Below are 19267 nucleotides of genomic sequence, written 5' to 3' on the forward strand. Positions count from 1 at the left end.
CAAACAGATTGATTCAGCCGTCTCCACCAATTGAAAATCTCTGTATAAACACTTTCCGCCAATCACTGAACTCTATACAAACATCTCTGCCAATGACCCATCTTTGTTCAAACATCTTAATCAAATAGCCCCGGTCTCTGTTCAAATCCATCAGCCATATGTCTTAGGTCTCATTCCAATGATTAAATTGGCTCCAGCTCTCTGTGATGATGCTATAGCAATGGCAAAGGAAGTGACCAGAGCCTTGGCAACCATGAGTAACTGAAACCTGTAGCCATGTGTTGAGTTGCGCTCTGAAAAGAAATGGTGAAAGAAAGAGAGAATTTTGTACATTTGAAATGGAGCTGTATTCTCATTTGTTTGACACTGTGACAGTTCGTCTTATTCTAAGCTTGGCTATCATCAGTAACAGTGTGGAGAGGTTGAGTGTAAAATGTACCACATTAATCCTGAGCAATCCTTTTGAGATTTTATATATAGGATCAAAATTCAGGAGCACAGAAAATCTGAAGCTAATTATTCCACTCATTCAGAAAACACAAACACACTCTAAAACACACCCACTCACACAACACACAACATGGCAAAGGAGTACTGCAGTGTACCCATTGTTCCATCACATTCTCACACACAAACACACTCCAGGCACTAGGTAAAACAATGTATTCTGTGTTGAGGGGCATGAAATTCATAGTATCTGAACCCCTAAGGAATACCTCTTCAGTCTCCAGAACCTTCTCTGGACCTGTTTTCAAGCCCAGCCCTTCTGGCCAAGCAATCTACTTCCTGTGATCTCAGAGAGACTTCCTGTCATGCTTCCTGGCTGAATTGAGCCAAGGTTCCTCGGGATGTTTTTACAGGAAGTGAAGGAAAAGCTGCAGGCAGCTGATAGTGCTACACTTTTCCCCCACTAAGGCAAACACATACTCCTCTCTCTCATACACATAGACACGCACACAGGCCACTGGACAGATTACGTCTGGAAAATCACACACATTAGAACAAGCTCATACAGATTTAACTCCAGAAATACAGCCTCTCCTAAGTCCATTTCAAAGATGTCCTCTCTTGTGTCCGGATATGCTGTGCATGGAAAAATGCCAAAGCACAGAGCCATTGTTTTCCACCAATACAGACACTAAGGGGTGGTGAGGTGATCCTTGCCCAGTGTGGAGGGCTGAACATTTGCTCATGGAGTTAAAATTATATGAACTACTGACCCTTACAGCCCACCTTTCCAGTGAAGCCAAGATTTGACTTGAGAAGTAAAAACATCTCAAGGGGAAGGAATTTGTCCTTAGTAGGAAGACTGCCCCTGTGAAAAATCATACTGACTGACCTCTGTACACTAACATTGGCCATAATGAGCCCACCAGGTGACTATGCATAAACACATTGGATTAACACAGATCATTCAAAACAGGGCCACCTCACAACATCTGTATAAAAGCATCTCTATAACTCCAAAATTAACCTACCGACATTACTAGATAAGCACACTGTCCATTGTGTCAGTAGGCTGATTGTAGATTTCTCTGTATTCATTCACTTGTCTTAATGTCCAGTACCACTGCACAGTGGGGCTACGTTGTCTGCTGCAACATTAATTAATAGTTCACTGTAGCCTTTCACTGACAAACTAATCACAGTGCCCTTATAACAGTAGCACTGGTCCCTCTACTACAGCTGTAGTGCCTGGATTGTTGTCTTTTCACAGTGAATGCCTCACGTTAATCAGCTACACATGAATGGAAAAGCCTGATTGAAAAATAGATCATTTTAAAACAAGCCCTACATACACAACCAAAGAAAAAAAATTAGAGAAAATATTTCTTCCAAAAACTTAAAAGTTAACCAGCACATGCACTTCGCTATCAGATTAGGAGATCTCTCTTCTTTAGATGATGGAGTTAACTTCCAAAAACTGTTAAGTGTGAAGCAGGGCTCGCAGGAAGCCCTGTACGAATATTTCAAAGTTGAGACTAAACCTCTAACTCTGAGAAGGATATCACAGCGTCTTGTGTTGTAGCACCACTTTCAATTGCAATGTTGAATCAAAACAAACTGCCAGCTCTGCTATCTTGTCATTTTAAAATATTACAAATCGTCCACCCAAAAATGAATAATCCTTACTAATCCAAAACCTGCTTCATCCTATTTCAGCTAACCAAAAAATTCAGGACTATATATGCACCTTGTAACACACCCTCTTTTTCTCTCTCTCCCTCAAGCACACACACTTAATAATGTCCTCTTTCCTCAAGTTCCTCGCCCTCCTGAACACATTGATTTACAGTCATCTATACAATACTCTGCTGTATGTGTGTGTGTGTGTGTGTGTGTGTGAGAGAGAGAGAGAGAGAGAGGGAGAGAGAAAAAGAGAGTGTGTGTGTGTGTATGCATATCTCACCTCATTGCTCACGGTATTCAAAGCCCCAGCGCATCTCCATATCTCCATCTCTCAATGTGTGAGAATTCACATGCTAAGTGCTGTCACTGCATCCCAATACCACTGCACCTCTCCAAGTCCTTGCTCATTGCTATGGCAACCAGAAAAAATGGTTCACCAGGAAACTTTGCCTGCTTTTAAAGGGCCAAGGCGTCAATCTGGAGCAAGAATATCTCCCCACCAATAAATAGGAGAAACACACAAGTGGAATCGTATAGAGATGTTTGGCTAGAACTAAAGAGTGAAAGATGAAACAGGGTAAGAGTGAGGAAAGACTGAGGGAGAGAGGGGGAAGGGAGATGAGAGGAGAGAGAGAGAGAGAAAGAGAGAGAGAGAAAAGGGGGAGAGGGGGAGAGAGTGTGACGGTTGAGTGTGTAGGCGGTGAGACTGTGAGGATCGGCTTCAGTCACGACTGCAGTCGGGAGGAAGTGAGGTAGCCACAGGTAAGGAAGGTGAGACAGGGTTGAGATAAAGAGAGAGAATGTCTGTCTGTTACTGCTCTACATTAATAACTATTACAAACATGAACAACAAACACAATACAATACAGACTCCCAATCAGAATCATTTTTCAGCGGATAAATTCCTGTTTGTGTACACATGTGTGCAAAGACATAAACCCCACTACCATGCCAGCTAATCTTCTGTTTAGTAATCCTTCACGTTAAGACATTTCGAGTAGGAAGCCGCACAGTACCTTAGAGAGAGGATGTGCTCTCACCAAAGTCCTGCACAGAAAAAAAATTTACATGATCACATTCATAAAATCTCTCTGATTTCCCCCCGCCACACACACACATACACACAAATTAGTGAAACTATAAAAACTTACCTTGCAATCTCAGGCCACATATTCCATATCCATCTTAGCTTCCACTCAGAAAACCCATCTCCGCTGTGTGTGCGTGTGTGTGTGTGTGTGTATGTGTGTGTGTGTGTGTGTGTGCGTGCGTGCGTGTGTGTGTGTGTGTGTGTGTGTGAATGTGTGTGTGAGAGAGAGAGAAAGCGCGGAGGCAGAAAGACTCTGTTCTGTTACTGTATGACAGGAATGCTCAGCTCAGCCCACACAGAGCAAGCATGACACACTGACTGGCTCTGTATGTGTGTATGTATGTGTGTGTGTGTGTGTGTGTGTGTGTGTGTGTGTGTATGTGTGTGTGTGTGTGTGGAGAGAGAGAGAGAGAGAGATAGGCTCAGTCTCCCACTCCAATGCGTGGGCAAGGCCTGCATCTCTTGCTCTCTTTCTCTCTCTCTCTCTTAACAGCTATTATAGGAGAGCAGAGACGCTGGATAAAAAGAGGGGGCATGTGAATGAGAAAAAAAGAGAGCAAGAGAGAGAGAGCAAAAGAGAACTGACAGGGATCTCCTAGCTGATTGACTGGGTACTATGACACAAAAAAAAGTTTGTCAGACAAAATTAAATGTTAGTTAATGATCACCATGACAACATGCCGATGTAAACACCAGCAATCTTACAGTGTGTGGGCATGCTTTGTTCCGTGTGCGTATAAAGGAAGGATTGATCACAGCAACAGAATTGTCAGTAGAGGTCAGATGTATGAAAACAACACAGTCATTCACTCATTCAGTCAGTTTGATCATACAGACACATAAACACACACGTACGCGCACGCACACACACATACACGCACACACACAAACACACACACATACACACACTCAGACATCTTTATGTTCCAGCTGCCGAAAAGATACACTTACAAATTTAAAATAAATAAATGGTAATCACACTTGTGTAAGTCTTAAAATGATCCATTCATTTATTCAACAATAACACATGTGGTCGGATAAAATGAGAACATGTGGGCTATAATTTGTCAGTAGTCCCCGTAAGATATCATTAGGTATTAACTCTTAAATGTAAACTATACTATACCAAACTCTCAGGGTAACACGTCCTACACATGTCCCATGTGCTGTGTTAATGAGACTCATGAGACACTGTTAATAAAAAGTCCCATGGAGTTCACTAAAGGTAACCACTTTTCTCCACTGTTCATCCCCAAGGCGAAACTGGGAGAGGAGGTCCTCTCAGAGCTCCTCCGACTGGGCCCTGTGCTGTCCTACATTGTGTTTGGGAGCCACCTCCTGGATGAGATCAATAAAGTCACTCTTCTCCAGGCATGCTCGGCACTCCTCCCCCCACGAGGCCAGGACTCGCTTCAGCTCTAACACACGAAGCTTAGAGAGAGCATCTCTGCTCCAGTCCAGTACCTGCTGCTCTGAAACACGTACACAAATCAGTAGACGAAGTCTGTGGATGCTATATGAGATTTAGAATAATGTAATTAAGAACGTTGAGAGATATTTCTCAGTGTGCTTTGTTTTCATGTTTATTTATATATATATATATATATTTATATTTATAATATTATTACAGTCTGCAGTAGAACAGGAGCTATAGGAAGAATGAGATATTTGGTTGCATGTTTAGATGATGAAAAAAAAGGGTAGGAGACATACCATATCTAAGCTCACAGATCTGGCTATCTCGCCTCTGTAGCCTCTGGCAGATTTTTTGGACAGGCACATGGGAACTTAGGGGACGTGTTACCTCTCCCGTCACTCGAGCGGCAGCATCACTGGAGGCTCCCAGATAATAACACTGAGTAAAAAACAGAGAAAGAGAGAGAGTGAGAGAGAGAGAGAGAGAGAGAGAGAGAGAGAGAGAGAAAGAGAGAGATGAGAGGATAAGGTGCTCAGTATTTACAAGTATTTGTGTTTAAAACAATGAATATGTGAATGAATATGTGGTGTTGCTTCTCTCACGAGGCGGCTCTCTTTCCCTGTGGCCCCCACACACGCCCGATTAAGCCCCTCCTCCACAAGGGCAAAGGTCAACTCAGGATGGGTGGATATAAGAGACCTGTACAGACGTTCCAAAAAACCCACACACACTGCAGGATGGGCACACGCACGCACATACACAAATGTTTACAATACAACATGCCACACTGTAGGTACAGAATACTGTGACAACAGAAATGTATGTGGTGCAAAGGTTAAATCAGTGACGTTACAGCACAACGTTAACGTCACAAGTACAAGATATTTTAATTAGATTTAGTTTAATTTGTTTTTAATTAATTCTGTACCAATTCTGTAACAGTGTTTAATAAGATCTCTCAGGCCACTTTTACTAGGTTGTGTATTTTAAAATACTGGGAATTAATGGGCAAAATATTAAAAACAGTGAAATTGAACATGGGCGCAATACTCGGGAGTGAACTGCTTACTTACAGCGCACTTCTTACTTACAGCGCACTAGCGTCTCATATTCAGTCCAACTCAGGCCATGCGAAACTATTTTTACTCGCTGTTTCATGCCAGCAGTCCACCAAGCCATGCAGACCCCTCACCTTCACATTCTTCTGAATCTGTAACGGCAAGTGTTATGCTTAAAAGCAACAGGATAGAGACAAAATTCGTGAACTGCATAGTTTCAGACCTCACTTCGTGATCAGAAGGCTTACATATATTAAACTTCAATTCCCACAACACACTTGAATAGATCCTAAATTAGACACCGGATTGTCATTGGCTGTAGTTGAAAGCGTTTCGTGCTCGCAAATCGCCCAATAGACTGCCAATATTTTGCACGCATGTTGTATTGGTTAAAAACAGAGGCAGCCTTCCTCTTATTGGTTGAGCGTCACCGGTTTTCGTCGATACTCTGTACACAGCTTCCGGTAGTCTACCGTGAACGTTTTTTAACGAAGCATGGCCGCAATAGGAGTACACTTTGGATACACATGTGCCTGTGTTGCAGTATTTAAGGTATAAGTGCAACAAATAAATGTATTATGGTCATCGATTACAGTCATCACAGCTGAAGTAACTCACGAATGATCCGTTAGGCATTAATGAAATGGCACTGTAATCAGTCACCCGGCAAAAAGCTAAGATGTGTAATGCTAGCTCTATATCAGATATCTTACTGTGTGGAATTTAATTTTCTTCTGTTTTTAAGGGAACAGCCTCTGAAAGTGAAACGTGCGGGTGATTTAAAAGTGACAGTATTTCTTTTCATTTAGGATGGGCGAGCGGACGTAGTGGCCAATGATGCAGGAGACAGAGTTACTCCAGCAGTCGTGGCGTTTAGGGACACTGAGCAGGTAAGGTAGCGCCGTGCATATTTTGCTTTACCTATTAGTGAACAAATATTCTTGACTTAAATCAAACACCAACGTTCAAGCCTTTTAACACTACGATAGCGTTTCTTACAGTGGCTCCCCAGAAAAAGAACTGTATACTCTGATCCTTACTGTAATTGTCTTAGACTGCTTACTTTTCGTCGTGCTTCTCTTTTTATCACTTCTTCAGTGACGTAAATCTGCTGTTATTCCAAAGATTAATAGTTAAGAAACAGGATTTCTGAGACGTCTGAAGTGATGTCCTATGTCCCGTATCTTTCCAGATTGTAGGCATTGCTGCGAAACAGGGCAGAATACGAAATGCTGCCAACACTGTAGTGAAAGTGAAGCAGATTCTGGGCAGACGGTAAGTCTTATGACTTATTAAAGATCTGTGCCGTGATCTCTCTTTGTTCAAACTACAATTACATTTCCACAGCTGCTGAAATAGATGATGCCGTTATGGTGATAAATGTTTATTTTCCATCTCACAGCTTTGATGATCCAGAGGCCCAGGCACACAAAACAGAGAGCAAATGCATGGTGGGTATCATATGGTCACACAGTTTGTCCTCTCTGCTTTGACAAAACACAGGAAGATCTACACCTGCCACATTCTTGATTTAAAGAGATGTCGTCCTTGATTCCAGCAGCTGTAAAATACTGCTCTCATGTGTTTTGTTCAGTCTAAAAGTGCATAAATGATGTCTGAAAAATCTTTACTCTTATCTCAAGGTTGTCAACAAAGGTGACATGCCCAGGTATGAGATTGACACTGGAGACGCTACCAAGTATGTGTCACCTGAAGAAGTAGCTACACTAGTCTTCCATAAAATGAAAGGTGAGGTGCCTTAGACTGTTTGATTTTTGTGTGGTGGTTTGCATGCTCTGTTTCAAAGGTCGGTTGGCTGGCCTCTGTCCTGGAGGTAAAATGTACCTTGTGCTCTACAGAGACCGCCCAGTCAGCTTTAGGGTCTGATGTAAAAGACGCCGTCATCACCGTGCCTTTTGAGTTTGGAGAGATGCAGAAAAACGCCCTGAGGTACGCTGTGGTTTTTCAGATATCAGCAGAGAGGCCTAATCTGAAGCAAAATGATATTGATTGCATTTCAAGTATGCTTCGTTTTAGAGAAGCCGTCAGGAATGTTCTCATGGTAACTTTTTTTTGTTTATCCTGCTTTAGGCATGCAGCAGAATGTGCAGGGTTTAATGTTCTCAGGCTGATCCACGAACCCTCAGCGGCTCTGCTTGCCTATGGCATTGGTCAGGACACGCCCTCTGGGAAGAGGTATTAGTCTCTGCATCAAAGCTGTTCATTCACTAATATTAACACTGTGCTCTTGAATTTCCTTTCGTCATCGTTATTCGTCTTTTCTTGGACTTGCTCTTGTGTAACGTAGTTGTAGTGCCTGCAAATGATCCAACTTTTCTCAACTGCAACAAGTTAAGCTCAGACTTGTTCCTGTTAACATCTGCTCTTCTTTTTGCTGTTCAGTCACGTGTTAGTGTACAAACTTGGGGGAACATCACTCAGTGTCACTGTCCTGGAGGTGAACAGCGGAATGTACCGGGTTCTTGCTACACACACTGACCACAGCAACGGTGGAGAGAATTTTACACATGCTCTGGCACAGCATCTTGCTGCTGAGTTCAAAAAGTCAGTTGGCAGCTGAACCACAGGATAAAACAGACACATAAATAAAGATTCAACTACATCTTTAACTGATGATTTTTGAGTATGGATAGGTATATGTGTTTTTTTTGTATATTAATGGAGATTTTTTTGTGTGTCTGTGTGTAGATCCTTTAAACACGACGTGACAGGAAACCCCAGAGCAATGATGAAGCTGATGAACAGTGCAGACCTGGCCAAACACACACTCTCCACATTGGGTAGTGCCAACTGTTTTGTGGACTCCCTCTATGATGGGATGGACTTTGAGTGTAACGTCTCCAGGTCAAGCAGCTTTGAAGTGATATCTGAAATAAGACAAGTCTGCTCCTGAGAGCTCTTATTGAAGGTCTAAGCTTATCTGCCCCTCTGTCCACAGGGCTCGCTTTGAGCTAATATGCTCCTCCCTCTTCAGTAAGAGCATCCAGCCAATCAAAAGCCTCCTGGACCAAGTCAACCTCTCGACTACAGACGTCAACAAGGTGAGCAGAAAATCCTTCAGACACTCCTTCTCAGACATTAGATTGCTCTCATGGTTAGTGCACTATGTTCAATTCTTTCATTATTTGCTGGAAATTGGTCATATTTGTAAGACTCAGATGACTGGGAATTGTGGGTCTTCATTTCTTTACGGAGTCATAGTTTATGTATATGTGTGTGAGTAGGATGTTCTTTTATCTACATTGTACGTTTCTGAATCCTGTGGCTTGTGGTAGTGTGGCTGGCTGTCCGGCCCCCTCTAGATCTCTAGTCTGACCTTTGCCCTTGTCCCAGGTGGTGCTTTCTGGCGGCTCGGCCCGTATTCCAAAGCTGCAGCAGATGATCCGGGATCTGTTCCCTGACGTGGAGCTGCTCAATTCCATCCCTCCTGATGAGGTCATCCCGGTTGGAGCTGCCCTGGAGGCTGGCATTCTGGTGGGCAGAGAAACCCTGGCACTGGATGAGGACTCAATTACTGTGGAGTGCTGTGCCAATGACATCCTGGTCAAGGTGAGATATCCACATACATTGTCAGGTTTGTGCTTACTACTGTAGGTGTACTGAATACAGATCTGTATCGTCTGCCTGTACAGATTGTGTGCACTGTTGTCCCATAGGATGTGGATGAGTTTGTATTATGAAATTGAGTGTATGTGCTCTTTTGTCTAATAGGAGGTTGATGATTCTGGGGCAGATGTGTTCACTGTTCTGTTTCCATCCGGTACACCACTCCCTGCCCGCCGCCAACACACTTTGCATGGTCCTGGCAGCCTGGCATCAGTGTGCCTGGAGCTATACCAGGAAAAGCAACGCCTGGCACTGGTAGGCCTGACGCAAGCACAACACAGGAAACTTAACACTGGGAATACTCTAATACACTCTAATCCTCAGAAAAATGTCATATTTTAGTTTAGCAGGGGTAATGCTAAGCTAGAACTGAATGGATCTGTTCTGTCATGGCATGGCCTTAACAAGCTACGCTAGAACTCAAACTGCATATTCTGTCCTCCACAGATTGTTCTCCGAGACCTGGAGCCCAAAGAAGAGAACCATGATATTGTTACTGTGGTTACTATGAAAAGGTACAATCATTCAAAACTCCTGTCTGATTACAAATTGTAATCAAACAGGACTAAACTCCTGTCTGATTACAGATTGTAACCAAAGGTTCTGAAATTGTTTTTTTCCAAACTGGAGTATTCTGGTCTATCATTCTTCGAGACTGAAAATAGCTGGAGTGTGATAGTCCAGATAATGCTTTGTTTGAATGTTAAAATTAATAGCAAACACTCTAAACTGATTATATTCAAACATTTAGTTTACACTGACATGTTTGTGTTTTATAGGGATGGTTCACTACATGTTACCTGCACGGAGCAGGGGAGTGGCAGGTCGGAAGCCGTTACCATAGCAGCAGCGGCGGCAGCATCTTAGATAACCTGAGTAATAGTTGCTTACCATGGTGATTTTTATCTTGTAACCCCCAACAACTGTGGTCTTTTGGACTTGGGGCCATTCCGGCTCCTAGACTACTGGAGGACCTCGTTTCAGTTCAAAATACTGTGCTCTTAAAACATTCATGGAACATTCTTTTTTGCAATAAAGACATATTTATGAAATACAGTTTTGTTAGTGACTGTGTGTCCACAGTACCACATATAGTTTCTGTACAGTCAGTTGAGTCTATAAAGAGCTTCTGCCTTTTTCAGAGTATTCATATTCATATTCCCTGTACATAATTTCACCTCATATTTAATGAGATTCTTAGTTTCTTGGTAAATCATGCACTGCAAAGCATGCGTGCATGTTTTGTTGTGAGAAAATGAGGACACAGGTGTTTGATATGCATAGAAAGTGATGCTGTGTGTGGGCTAGCTACTGCATACGTACCGCTATCTGTGCTACAGACAGATCCATATAGCATTTTCTGAGGTCATACACGTATACCTAAGCGCAGGTGCAGTACTAGCTTGTGGTCAACAAATGCTGCGATGCAGGAATGTAAACAAGACGCACCTGGGCTCTGTGGGATTTGCAGAAACAATGCACTAGATGGAATGAATAAGTTCTCTAGCAGATTTTTTTCTAAGGTATCTCTTTCCAGATGAGCTTATACCAATTATACAGAGACATACACACACCTCTGCCCTGTCACTTACATTGCAGAACACATACAAAAGAACCTGACTGTTTATTTGGTGGTTCTTTGAAAAGATGATTCTAAAAGGAATGTTTATAACTTACAAGGCACCGGGTGTGGAAATAGTCGATAAAACTCAGCATCTGGTTTTAAACGTTCATAAATAAGAAGAAAAAGACCTAAAGTAGTCTGAGAGGTAGAAAGAGAAAACATTACGCAAACAGTCTGTTACTCGTGAGCACGTCTGGTCTACCGTACCCAAAAAGTTGCATGTAAATCCTTACTAAGGTTCATCTATGACCTGCCTGTCATCTGTTTTTAGCCCTGTGGTTCTACTTTGTCCTTTGATAAGTTTTAGGGACATGCAGTGTTACTGTTTGTTGCTACTCTCCTAATGACCAGTTCCTCCCCAGCAGCTATCTTTCTGTACAGTTCACTCAGTTCCTCGGGCTTGGGGGTCCTGGAGCCTGGCGTCAAGGGGATCTCAAAATCAGATGACACCTGAGAGTCTGGTTTCTGTTCTGCTTCCTCCACTCGCTCTGATTGGTCAGTGGAGCTGTCGCGTGGGCCTTCCACTGCATCAGCAGGCATGTGGGCCTCACTCTCTAATTCACCATTGGTCCTCATTTCTCTCTGCCCATTGAGTTGCTCTGTCTTACTCTCCTGTGATAGGATGAGGACGGTGTCAGGCTGGCTGCAGTTCTCAGCTCCAATGTCCGATATGTGAGTGGACTGAGAGGAGGACATGTGGACGGAGCCGTCACCATCCTCATCGTCTTCGTCGTGGAAGAGCTCTGGCGAATGAGAGCAGGCGTGATCGGTGGAGTGAGCCAGGCTGTTCTGGCTGCTGTTCATCTCACAGCTCTCATCTGTCAGTGCAGGCTCAACCTTGAAAAAAGAGTTCCAGGAGGGTAAGGCAGGTTCTGTGTGAGGAGGCGGGCTCGATTTGGAAGAGGGTGCTGCCGCCTCAGGGCGGTGCGTAGCTGACTGTGAGCAAGGTGCAGTGAAAGGGGCGTCACCAGATGATTTGGGCGCAGTCAGGGCTCCAGATTCCTCGTCCTCGTCGTCATCGTCGTCGTCATTGGATTCTGTGCAGTCCATGTAATTGGTTGCCTGTACAGAGAGTTGAGGTTCTGGTGGAATGTGCGATTGGTCCTCAGCGAGGGGAGTTTTCTCTGGGTTTTGGGGCTCTACCTCCTCTTTTATTTCCGTTTTCTTCCTTTTTGGCACCACAGACACCTCTGCAAACAGCTCGTCTTCACTATCTGAGCCTATGGAGCACAAACCAACCAATGGAATAGAACTGAATGAACAGGTTTATCTGTGTGAAACATGTGAAATGAGTACAGTTTGTGTTTCAAATTTCTTTTTTTTTTGTGACTTATGTTTCCACCTTCATCACGACCACTTTGAGAGGTCAACAACATTCTTCACTAAAGAGGAAAGTTAAAGGAGCTGTTGCTCGTACGGATATTATACCTTGTAATGTACAGTGCTTTCTGCTCCTTTTCAGCATCCCAAGTGGCTTGTAGACAATTTCTGCTCCCTCAGAGTCTTTCCTGCACATTGGCTTCAACCTAAACAGAAACTCTTTGAGCTCACAACCAAGAAGTATTTTAAGATGCTTTCTGAATTGAAATAAATGTAACTATCAATGTATTTTTTTATGAAAATTATTATTTTTTTTTTTTAATTTAGTACAATATTTAGTAATGAGTTGTTGCAAACAGTCTAATCCTCCTCATTCCAAAGAGGCACAGGGACTGTGCAGTCCACTCAAGTAAAGCGTACAAACAAACAATCATGTTCCTGGAACCATTCTGAATCATGCTCTGTCACGTGTCTTTATATATATACATACATACACACACATGCATACATACATACATACACACACACACATATATTACAAGTACAAGGCATACATCCATGTACTTTGGAAACCACAATAGACCTTGCTTTCACCACCCATACAGGAACCTTCAATCCACAGTCATTCTAGACCAGGGGTTTGAGTCTGGTTGCTCTTATATGTGTATGTACAAAAAGATAAGATTCATACTCACAGCTCAGTGACATCTTCAATAGTGCGGCCCATGGGAATGACATTTGCATAGATGTTCACAGGTTTAATGTAAGTCAGAAAGTCTTTAATCTGTTCACAGGACAGAACCAGAAGTACATGATTCACACATGCTCCTAACCTTTCCACAGATTTGCCTGAATAAGTTTCCGTACATTCATTATTAACCCTCTGAAGCTCACTGCTCCATCTGCAGTCTTTAAGACAACGGACTGTTAAGAGCTGGGCCTACATGCCACTTAGTCTTAAAATGGGAGTATGGGAAAGTTCCACACGGTTCTGAGATTCACTTAGATAACTCACCTCTGAGTAGGAGGAGTGGAATGAGAAACAGGCTCTGTAGGAGCTCTCACCCATCCTGAAAACAGTAAACAGAACAGAAACAATGCATTTTTCATCTACCTTTCAGTGTCTGGATCTGAATCCATCCAAAACACAGCCCTATTCAACTTCTCTCTTTTTTTTCCACTAACCTGACTAAACCAAAGAGATGGGTGACAAACAGCATCAGAATGTCAAATTAATCTAGGATGTGAGTCTGTCAATCAAAATATTCCAGACAGAACAAAGAACGGTATAAAGAACAGGTGGGTGTTGTTTCTAACATATTCAAATAGGATCCATGGGAGGACAAAGCTGACTACATCCCCATGTTTCCACTTCTTAAACACGAGGGACAGTTAAGAGAATCATGACAAACCTGACAATGACACTGGTCTTCCTGGTCCTCTCTCCAAACCACATGGTGGAAGGTTTAATGCTGATGATGCGAAGCGGCGTGCCATCTGTTGCCGTGGAGCCACACGGCAACCTGTTCGCTCGAAACATCTCCTCATCCTACCGGGCAGAACAACAATGACATCACACATAACACACCAGGAAGTGTCATTGAACAGACAGGAACTCTAACATACCTTGGGATGTCTACATGCATGTATCTGTGATGCTCGGTTGGTAGTCACATGACACAAGATCTCTGGCATTTTCCGGAACATGCCCAAGCTGTTCACGTGGATCTGTGGGAAAATCAACAGCTCCACTGTGACAACTAATGCTGCAGGACATGCCAATATCTATAGTCTAATAACTATATTGTACATAATTTTGCCATTTTATTCAGAATTCAGTGTTTGTTGGTAACCTCTCCTTTGGCAAACAATTAAAAATAGAAAATATATTCTCTCCTGCTGAGGTTTTGTGGCACAGACGTACCTGAGAGTTGAACTCCTGGGCCAGGTTATTGAAGAGGTACTCATACCCGTAAGCAGCTTTGCAGTTCAGCCAAATTACATGGTATGGGCTCAGACATATCCAGTCCTTTACCAACTCCCTTATACCATTCAAACAGGCCTCCTACAACACAGCACACACTGCCTGTCATCATCTCAGGATTCACTGCAGTCACATCAGCAGAGTCAAGCCATCAGATGCGTCTATGTTTAAGTGGGCCAGCCCTCACCCTGCTTGGTATCTGATAGAACCTGGGGTCATAGAATGTGGTGTCCAAATAGACACTTTTAATGTCCTTCACCCTGAGAGAGGGAGAGAGAGAGAAAGAGAAGGCGAGATGACAGAGCTGCATGTTGATGTGTTTGTCTAAAAAATATACAGACGGGTGACAAATTAAAGGAAAAACCAACATAAAGTGTCTTAGTAAGGTTTTGGGCCATAAGCTGCCAGAACAGCTTCAGTGCGCCTTGGCATAGATTCTTCAAGTCTCTGGAACTCTACTGGAGGGATGGAACACCATTCTTCTAAAAGATATTCCCTCATTTGGTGTTTGATGATGGTAGTGGAGAGTGCTGTCTAAGACGTCGGCCCAAAATCTCCCATAGGTGTTCAATTAGGTTGAGATCTGGTGACTGCAAAGGCCATAGCATATGACTCACATCATATTCATACTCATCAAACCATTCAGTGACCTATGGATGGGTGCATTGTCATCCTGGGAGAGACCACTCCCATCAGGATATAAACGTTTCATTATAGGATAAAGATGATCACTCAGAACAACTTTGTATTGATTTGCAGTCACCCTTCCCTCTAAGGGGACAAGTGGACCCAAACCATGCCAGCAAAGTGCCCCTCACAGCATTACAGAGCCACCGGATCCCCTCACTGTAGGGGTCAAGCAATCAGGCCTGTACCGTTGTCTCTTGGTGGACGCCACACATCCACTCACCACTTGTCAAGAATATGGTGAAGGGTGACTCATCTGACCATATCAATTTTTTCCGCATCTCTGTAGACCAGCGCCTATGGTTTTCGCATCACTGAACTCTCAAATTTCCATTCATCTTTGTAATGGGGGGTTTATGCACTGCAACCCTACGATAATATCCCTCTCTATGTAATTGTCGACAGATTGTTCTTGCTGATACCGTCTGATCACATCCAGCACTGACATCCTCAGTCACCTGAGGAAGAGTTGCCCTTCTGTTTTTCCTTACACGTCACACTAATGCACGAGCATCACGGTCATCAAATGTGCACTGTCGACCACAATTCCCGACCCTATTTTCTCATGTCTTTCCCGTAGATCTAAATGCAGATGTCTTTTTAGACACTGTTCCTATGGAACCTCTAGCCAGTTGAGCAGTCTTTATGACTGAAGCGCCTGCCATCTGTGCCCCACCAATGAACCCTCTTCCAAAGTCACCTAGATCTTTTTTTCTCTTGCCACCTTAATCCGAAATCGAGATCAACTGGGCCTGCTCAGCATTTTATACATGCCATAGAGCATGACTGGATGGTAACTGCTTAATTGTACCACGCAGTACACCTGTGTGGGAGCATCTGCATTTGTTATGTTTCTCCACTCATTTATTCATGTTTTTCCTTTAATTTGTCACCCGTCTGTACATGTGCAACCGAAAATCAAAGCAAGCCTTGATAGAAAAGAATTTGAAGCCTCAATAGACAATGAATGAGTGCTACAACATGGTGAACAGTATAAGATGTGAGAGCCTTTGTGAATGTGCTAAAGCTATATGACTTGCACCTGTTTCCTGAGTGCAAACACTCCATCCTTGCAGCATCGCCTATACCCAGTCTGAAGTCTCCAGTATACAGCACATTACCCTGGTCACCCTCAAAGAGAAACCTACATATATACACAGCATACTCAACAAAGCATGCACTGGCACATTCCGTCACAAGAAATTTCAACAGCAAATCAAATAAACACTGATATAGGTTAAGGTTAGTATGTGTGACAGTGTAAAAAAAAAAGAAGACAGCTTGTTACTTTCATAGTATTGAGACTCCTGCTAAATAAGTTCAGTGCCTCCTATAGTCACAGACATATGAGTTATTTTACAAACACACAACATTAGTTCAGCCCAGAAGTGCCCACATGCACACACACACACACACACATACACACACCCCTCTGTTACTCACATGACCGATCCTGGACAGTGCCCAGCTGAGAGCAGTGTAACAACAACATCTTCTGACTGTTAGAGATAGCACAGAATAAGTTTTTTCACAGACTTACTGACCTACAATAACAAAAACATGTTAGGGCATGTCTCAGCCTCACCTCGCCTGTGACTTCATCAATCAGGGAAATATGGGACGGACTATCCAGTTCAAGGGCGACCTTAAATACCACGAACAGCATAGTTCTTATCGATGGCACGTGACAAAACTGTCCGAGGTTGTAATTGTGAATACTGCATCATGTGCATGACTTCAAAATGTATCTACTTACGATGTGATCTTCCCAGAAAGCATACTTTGGATTACTCAGTAGCAGCTCCTTTGTTACGAATGAGCAGTACAACTTGACCGTTAAACTGTAAAGACATTTTAAAACGTTTAACACCTCCACATCACAGTCAAAGTATCGAGGCTAATTTCCAAATGATGTGTGTAGTCGCAAAGATTAGACATTTAGAGCAGTGTAACATATCTGGAATGGACTCGTTTACCTAAATTTTAATTTCCTCTTCAGCAATGGTCCCTTCAGTCCTTTCATGTGGTCTGTCAACATAGTCATGTTGTAAACATTTACCCCCAGCTTACGATTCAAAAAGTTATATAACTAAAAAAGTAACTACATTCACTTCCGATAACTTACCTTTATGACAGTGAGACAGAAAGTAAGCTCTTGCGTGCAAATTATCCCTGTCAAAACGGTCAATTGATATGGTCGGATATTCCCTCATTCGACCAGGGAAAGAACTCATCTTGACAAGGTAGAGCGCTGACTTTTTTCTCTCACTGATTTGTCTCTGACGCCGAATATCTTACAGAGCCAATCTTACGATTACAGCAAAACCTGATCTGAAAACATCCTAACACAAGACTAAAACTGAGGCTACAGGTTACTTATCCTTCAACATATCGTAGCATCATTTTGACCACCTCCAGACAAACCTTGAAATACGAAACTGTGCAACATGAGACTCTGTAAATTATAGCGTCTCCTAGTGGACGAGATGAATTGTTGCAACTATTTATTACAGTTTGAGAAAACGGAAAGAAAAAAATACAGTTGGAAACTGAGTGGAAACCTGATTGTGTAATTATAATTACCAGATATGAACATAATACTCTATATGTTTTTATTGACAGATAATCAATGGGTTTCAAGAGTCTTCAAGTGCGTAAGTTATTTAACCAATCAAAAGGTGGATTTTTGTGGCTTCATGTTGCCAGGAAACCAACCATCATTAAACAACTCATGCGCTAGACGGTTGTGCAGTGTACGGTTTACTCAAATGTAAGTTAAATATCTTTAAATATCTCAAATATCTTTTTATTAATTCATTAATAATGTGGATAAAATTGATTTGTAAAATGTAAGATGTCGCTAATGCTTGACTGCTTGGCTTGACTGCTTGATTTGTTTTTCCAGATAAATCGAAAATTTCATCCATTCTAAAGTGAGTTCACGTCAAGGCAGAGTATTTAGGCATTGAACTGAAGAACTAGAGACTTGGTTTACTTTGCGATAGTGGTCACCTGCCACTTTTAAGCAGTAACAGGGCAGGACAATTTCATTGTTTAGCCTCTCACACACACCAGGTTCAGTCTATGAGCCGATCACACAATCATCGTTAAACAGTAACGGCTACAGGGCTAGAGATGTTTGGATTTGAACAAAAAATAAACAATGCAGTGTAATTTCTCTCACGCTTGAAACAGAAACAGTGTCATCCTAGTAACTACGCGTCCTGAGAGTAACTGACTACATTAAATACATTTCATGTGTTATTGCAGTCAGAAAAATGGGTTGTGAAGTGTTGCCGGGGAGCAATGCCAAACCTAAGTCTGTGCGCCGAGCTAAGCAATGGACAGCTGAGGTGGAAAACCTTTACAGGTTCCAAGAAGCCGGTTACAGGGATGAGCTGGAATACCGACAAATAAAGCAAATAGAGGTACTCACCCATTTGTTTGTAACAGTGGTTCAGTCTCCTGTTCCTCCTCAATAAGGTGTGTCCTCATTCTTCATTTCAGGAAGAAGTTAATTAATTAACTAAATTCTGAGAGGAGAACAGTTTTAATGATGCATTATTTATCACTGCTCATTATCTCATATTTTATTATTCTAGATATATGGGAGTATTAGATTATAGATGAATAAATGTAGTCCTACTTGTGACACTCAGAGCTCCTTTAAAACTTACAGAACTGACTAACTCCTCTTATGCAACATTTCAACTTTACTGTTTTTTCCCACTCTGCCATACTGGATTCTTTGTTAAGTGTTCCATTTGCTGTCTTAGGTTGACCGTTGGCCAGAAACTGGCTTTGTGAAGAAACTTGAGCGAAGAGATAAAACCTTTTTTTACTTCAGCAGAAAACGGGAATGTGAGGACAGAGAGGTCCACAGAGTAAAAATCTATGCATACTGACTCCACTGTACAAAACAGAACTCTTTTTTTTCTCTCTCTCTCTCTTTTATCCCTAAGAGGTGTACATCTGCTCAGCAGATAGCTCCTAACCTGCAGTCCGCGCTATGTAATTAGATCTGAATAAACAACATGTGCTTCAGAGTTTGACTGAATGTTTTGTGTATGTGTTTGTGTTTATTTGGATAGGGGATATAAGAGGTTATGTGCAAGGTCATCTTTTGTGTTACACCTGATGCGGGATAAAATGTTGGATTAATGACACTTTCAGGCTCGGATATGCAGCCCAAACATGCCAATGCATTAGAGATCGCTCCATCTATACTCCTGACATGGTGGCATAAACATATAAAGAGTGAAAAGGTAAGATTGAGTGAGAGGGGTGATCTGTTCCAGCATCATCTAACTGCTATTTTGTTGTGATGGGA

General features: G+C 42.4%; 4 protein-coding genes across 5 annotated transcripts; 2 read left to right on the forward strand and 2 right to left on the reverse strand.

Annotated features, from left to right (window-relative positions):
• Window positions 1-4501: 4501 nt before the first annotated feature.
• Window positions 4502-5908, reverse strand: cdnf (cerebral dopamine neurotrophic factor). Its single transcript, XM_030788394.1, has 4 exons — window positions 5830-5908; window positions 5240-5367; window positions 4934-5075; window positions 4502-4692 (listed from the first exon to the last, which is right to left on the reverse strand). Exons 1-4 carry the CDS (start codon window positions 5906-5908, stop codon window positions 4502-4504), a joined length of 540 nt encoding a protein of 179 aa, XP_030644254.1.
• Window positions 5909-6190: 282 nt separating this feature from the next.
• hspa14 (heat shock protein 14) lies at window positions 6191-10287 on the forward strand. 2 transcript variants are annotated; one of them, XM_030781196.1, is made up of 14 exons: window positions 6191-6247; window positions 6505-6585; window positions 6888-6970; window positions 7098-7146; window positions 7339-7444; window positions 7555-7645; window positions 7787-7891; window positions 8099-8260; window positions 8405-8560; window positions 8655-8757; window positions 9050-9265; window positions 9428-9577; window positions 9740-9837; window positions 10102-10287. In XM_030781196.1, exons 1-14 carry the CDS (start codon window positions 6191-6193, stop codon window positions 10187-10189), a joined length of 1545 nt encoding a protein of 514 aa, XP_030637056.1. In that variant the 3' UTR covers window positions 10190-10287. The 2 variants fall into 2 exon arrangements, with proteins under 2 accessions (XP_030637056.1, XP_030637065.1); XM_030781205.1 differs by having other exon boundaries at window positions 9770-9837.
• A 962-nt stretch (window positions 10288-11249) lies between these two features.
• On the reverse strand, window positions 11250-17228 carry dclre1c (DNA cross-link repair 1C, PSO2 homolog (S. cerevisiae)). Its single transcript, XM_030772145.1, has 14 exons — window positions 17063-17228; window positions 16914-16965; window positions 16694-16778; window positions 16523-16582; window positions 16381-16436; window positions 15980-16081; window positions 14438-14510; window positions 14191-14331; window positions 13893-13994; window positions 13679-13815; window positions 13282-13336; window positions 12962-13050; window positions 12375-12472; window positions 11250-12166 (listed from the first exon to the last, which is right to left on the reverse strand). Exons 1-14 carry the CDS (start codon window positions 17169-17171, stop codon window positions 11250-11252), a joined length of 2076 nt encoding a protein of 691 aa, XP_030628005.1. The 5' UTR covers window positions 17172-17228.
• Window positions 17229-18215: 987 nt separating this feature from the next.
• On the forward strand, window positions 18216-18842 carry meig1 (meiosis/spermiogenesis associated 1). The gene is made up of 2 exons (XM_030787409.1): window positions 18216-18365; window positions 18714-18842. The coding sequence occupies exons 1-2, from the start codon at window positions 18216-18218 to the stop codon at window positions 18840-18842; spliced, it is 279 nt and encodes a 92-aa protein (XP_030643269.1).
• The last annotated feature ends 425 nt before the right edge of the window (window positions 18843-19267 follow it).

Source organism: Chanos chanos, chromosome 1 (assembly GCF_902362185.1).
Source record: "Chanos chanos chromosome 1, fChaCha1.1, whole genome shotgun sequence".
Taxonomy (NCBI): domain Eukaryota; kingdom Metazoa; phylum Chordata; class Actinopteri; order Gonorynchiformes; family Chanidae; genus Chanos; species Chanos chanos.

Bases quoted from the DNA above. Each gene is read 5' to 3' on its own strand.
- cdnf (XM_030788394.1), bottom strand. From the start codon at position 5,908: ATGCAGTTCACGAATTTTGTCTCTATCCTGTTGCTTTTAAGCATAACA. The intron at 5,368-5,829 runs GTGAGGGGTCTG...CCCATCCTGCAG, and splicing joins AGATTCAGAAGAATGTGAAG to TGTGTGTGGGTTTTTTGGAA. The intron at 4,693-4,933 runs GTATGTCTCCTA...TACGTGTTTCAG, and splicing joins GATCTGTGAGCTTAGATATG to AGCAGCAGGTACTGGACTGG.
- hspa14 (XM_030781196.1), top strand. From the start codon at position 6,191: ATGGCCGCAATAGGAGTACACTTTGGATACACATGTGCCTGTGTTGCA. The intron at 8,261-8,404 runs GTCAGTTGGCAG...GTCTGTGTGTAG, and splicing joins CTTGCTGCTGAGTTCAAAAA to ATCCTTTAAACACGACGTGA. The intron at 8,561-8,654 runs GTCAAGCAGCTT...CTCTGTCCACAG, and splicing joins TTTGAGTGTAACGTCTCCAG to GGCTCGCTTTGAGCTAATAT.
- dclre1c (XM_030772145.1), bottom strand. From the start codon at position 17,171: ATGAGTTCTTTCCCTGGTCGAATGAGGGAATATCCGACCATATCAATT. The intron at 16,583-16,693 runs GTAAGTAGATAC...GTGGTATTTAAG, and splicing joins CTTTCTGGGAAGATCACATC to GTCGCCCTTGAACTGGATAG. The intron at 12,167-12,374 runs GTATAATATCCG...TGTGCTCCATAG, and splicing joins AAAGCACTGTACATTACAAG to GCTCAGATAGTGAAGACGAG.
- meig1 (XM_030787409.1), top strand. From the start codon at position 18,216: ATGGGTTGTGAAGTGTTGCCGGGGAGCAATGCCAAACCTAAGTCTGTG. The intron at 18,366-18,713 runs GTACTCACCCAT...TTGCTGTCTTAG, and splicing joins GACAAATAAAGCAAATAGAG to GTTGACCGTTGGCCAGAAAC.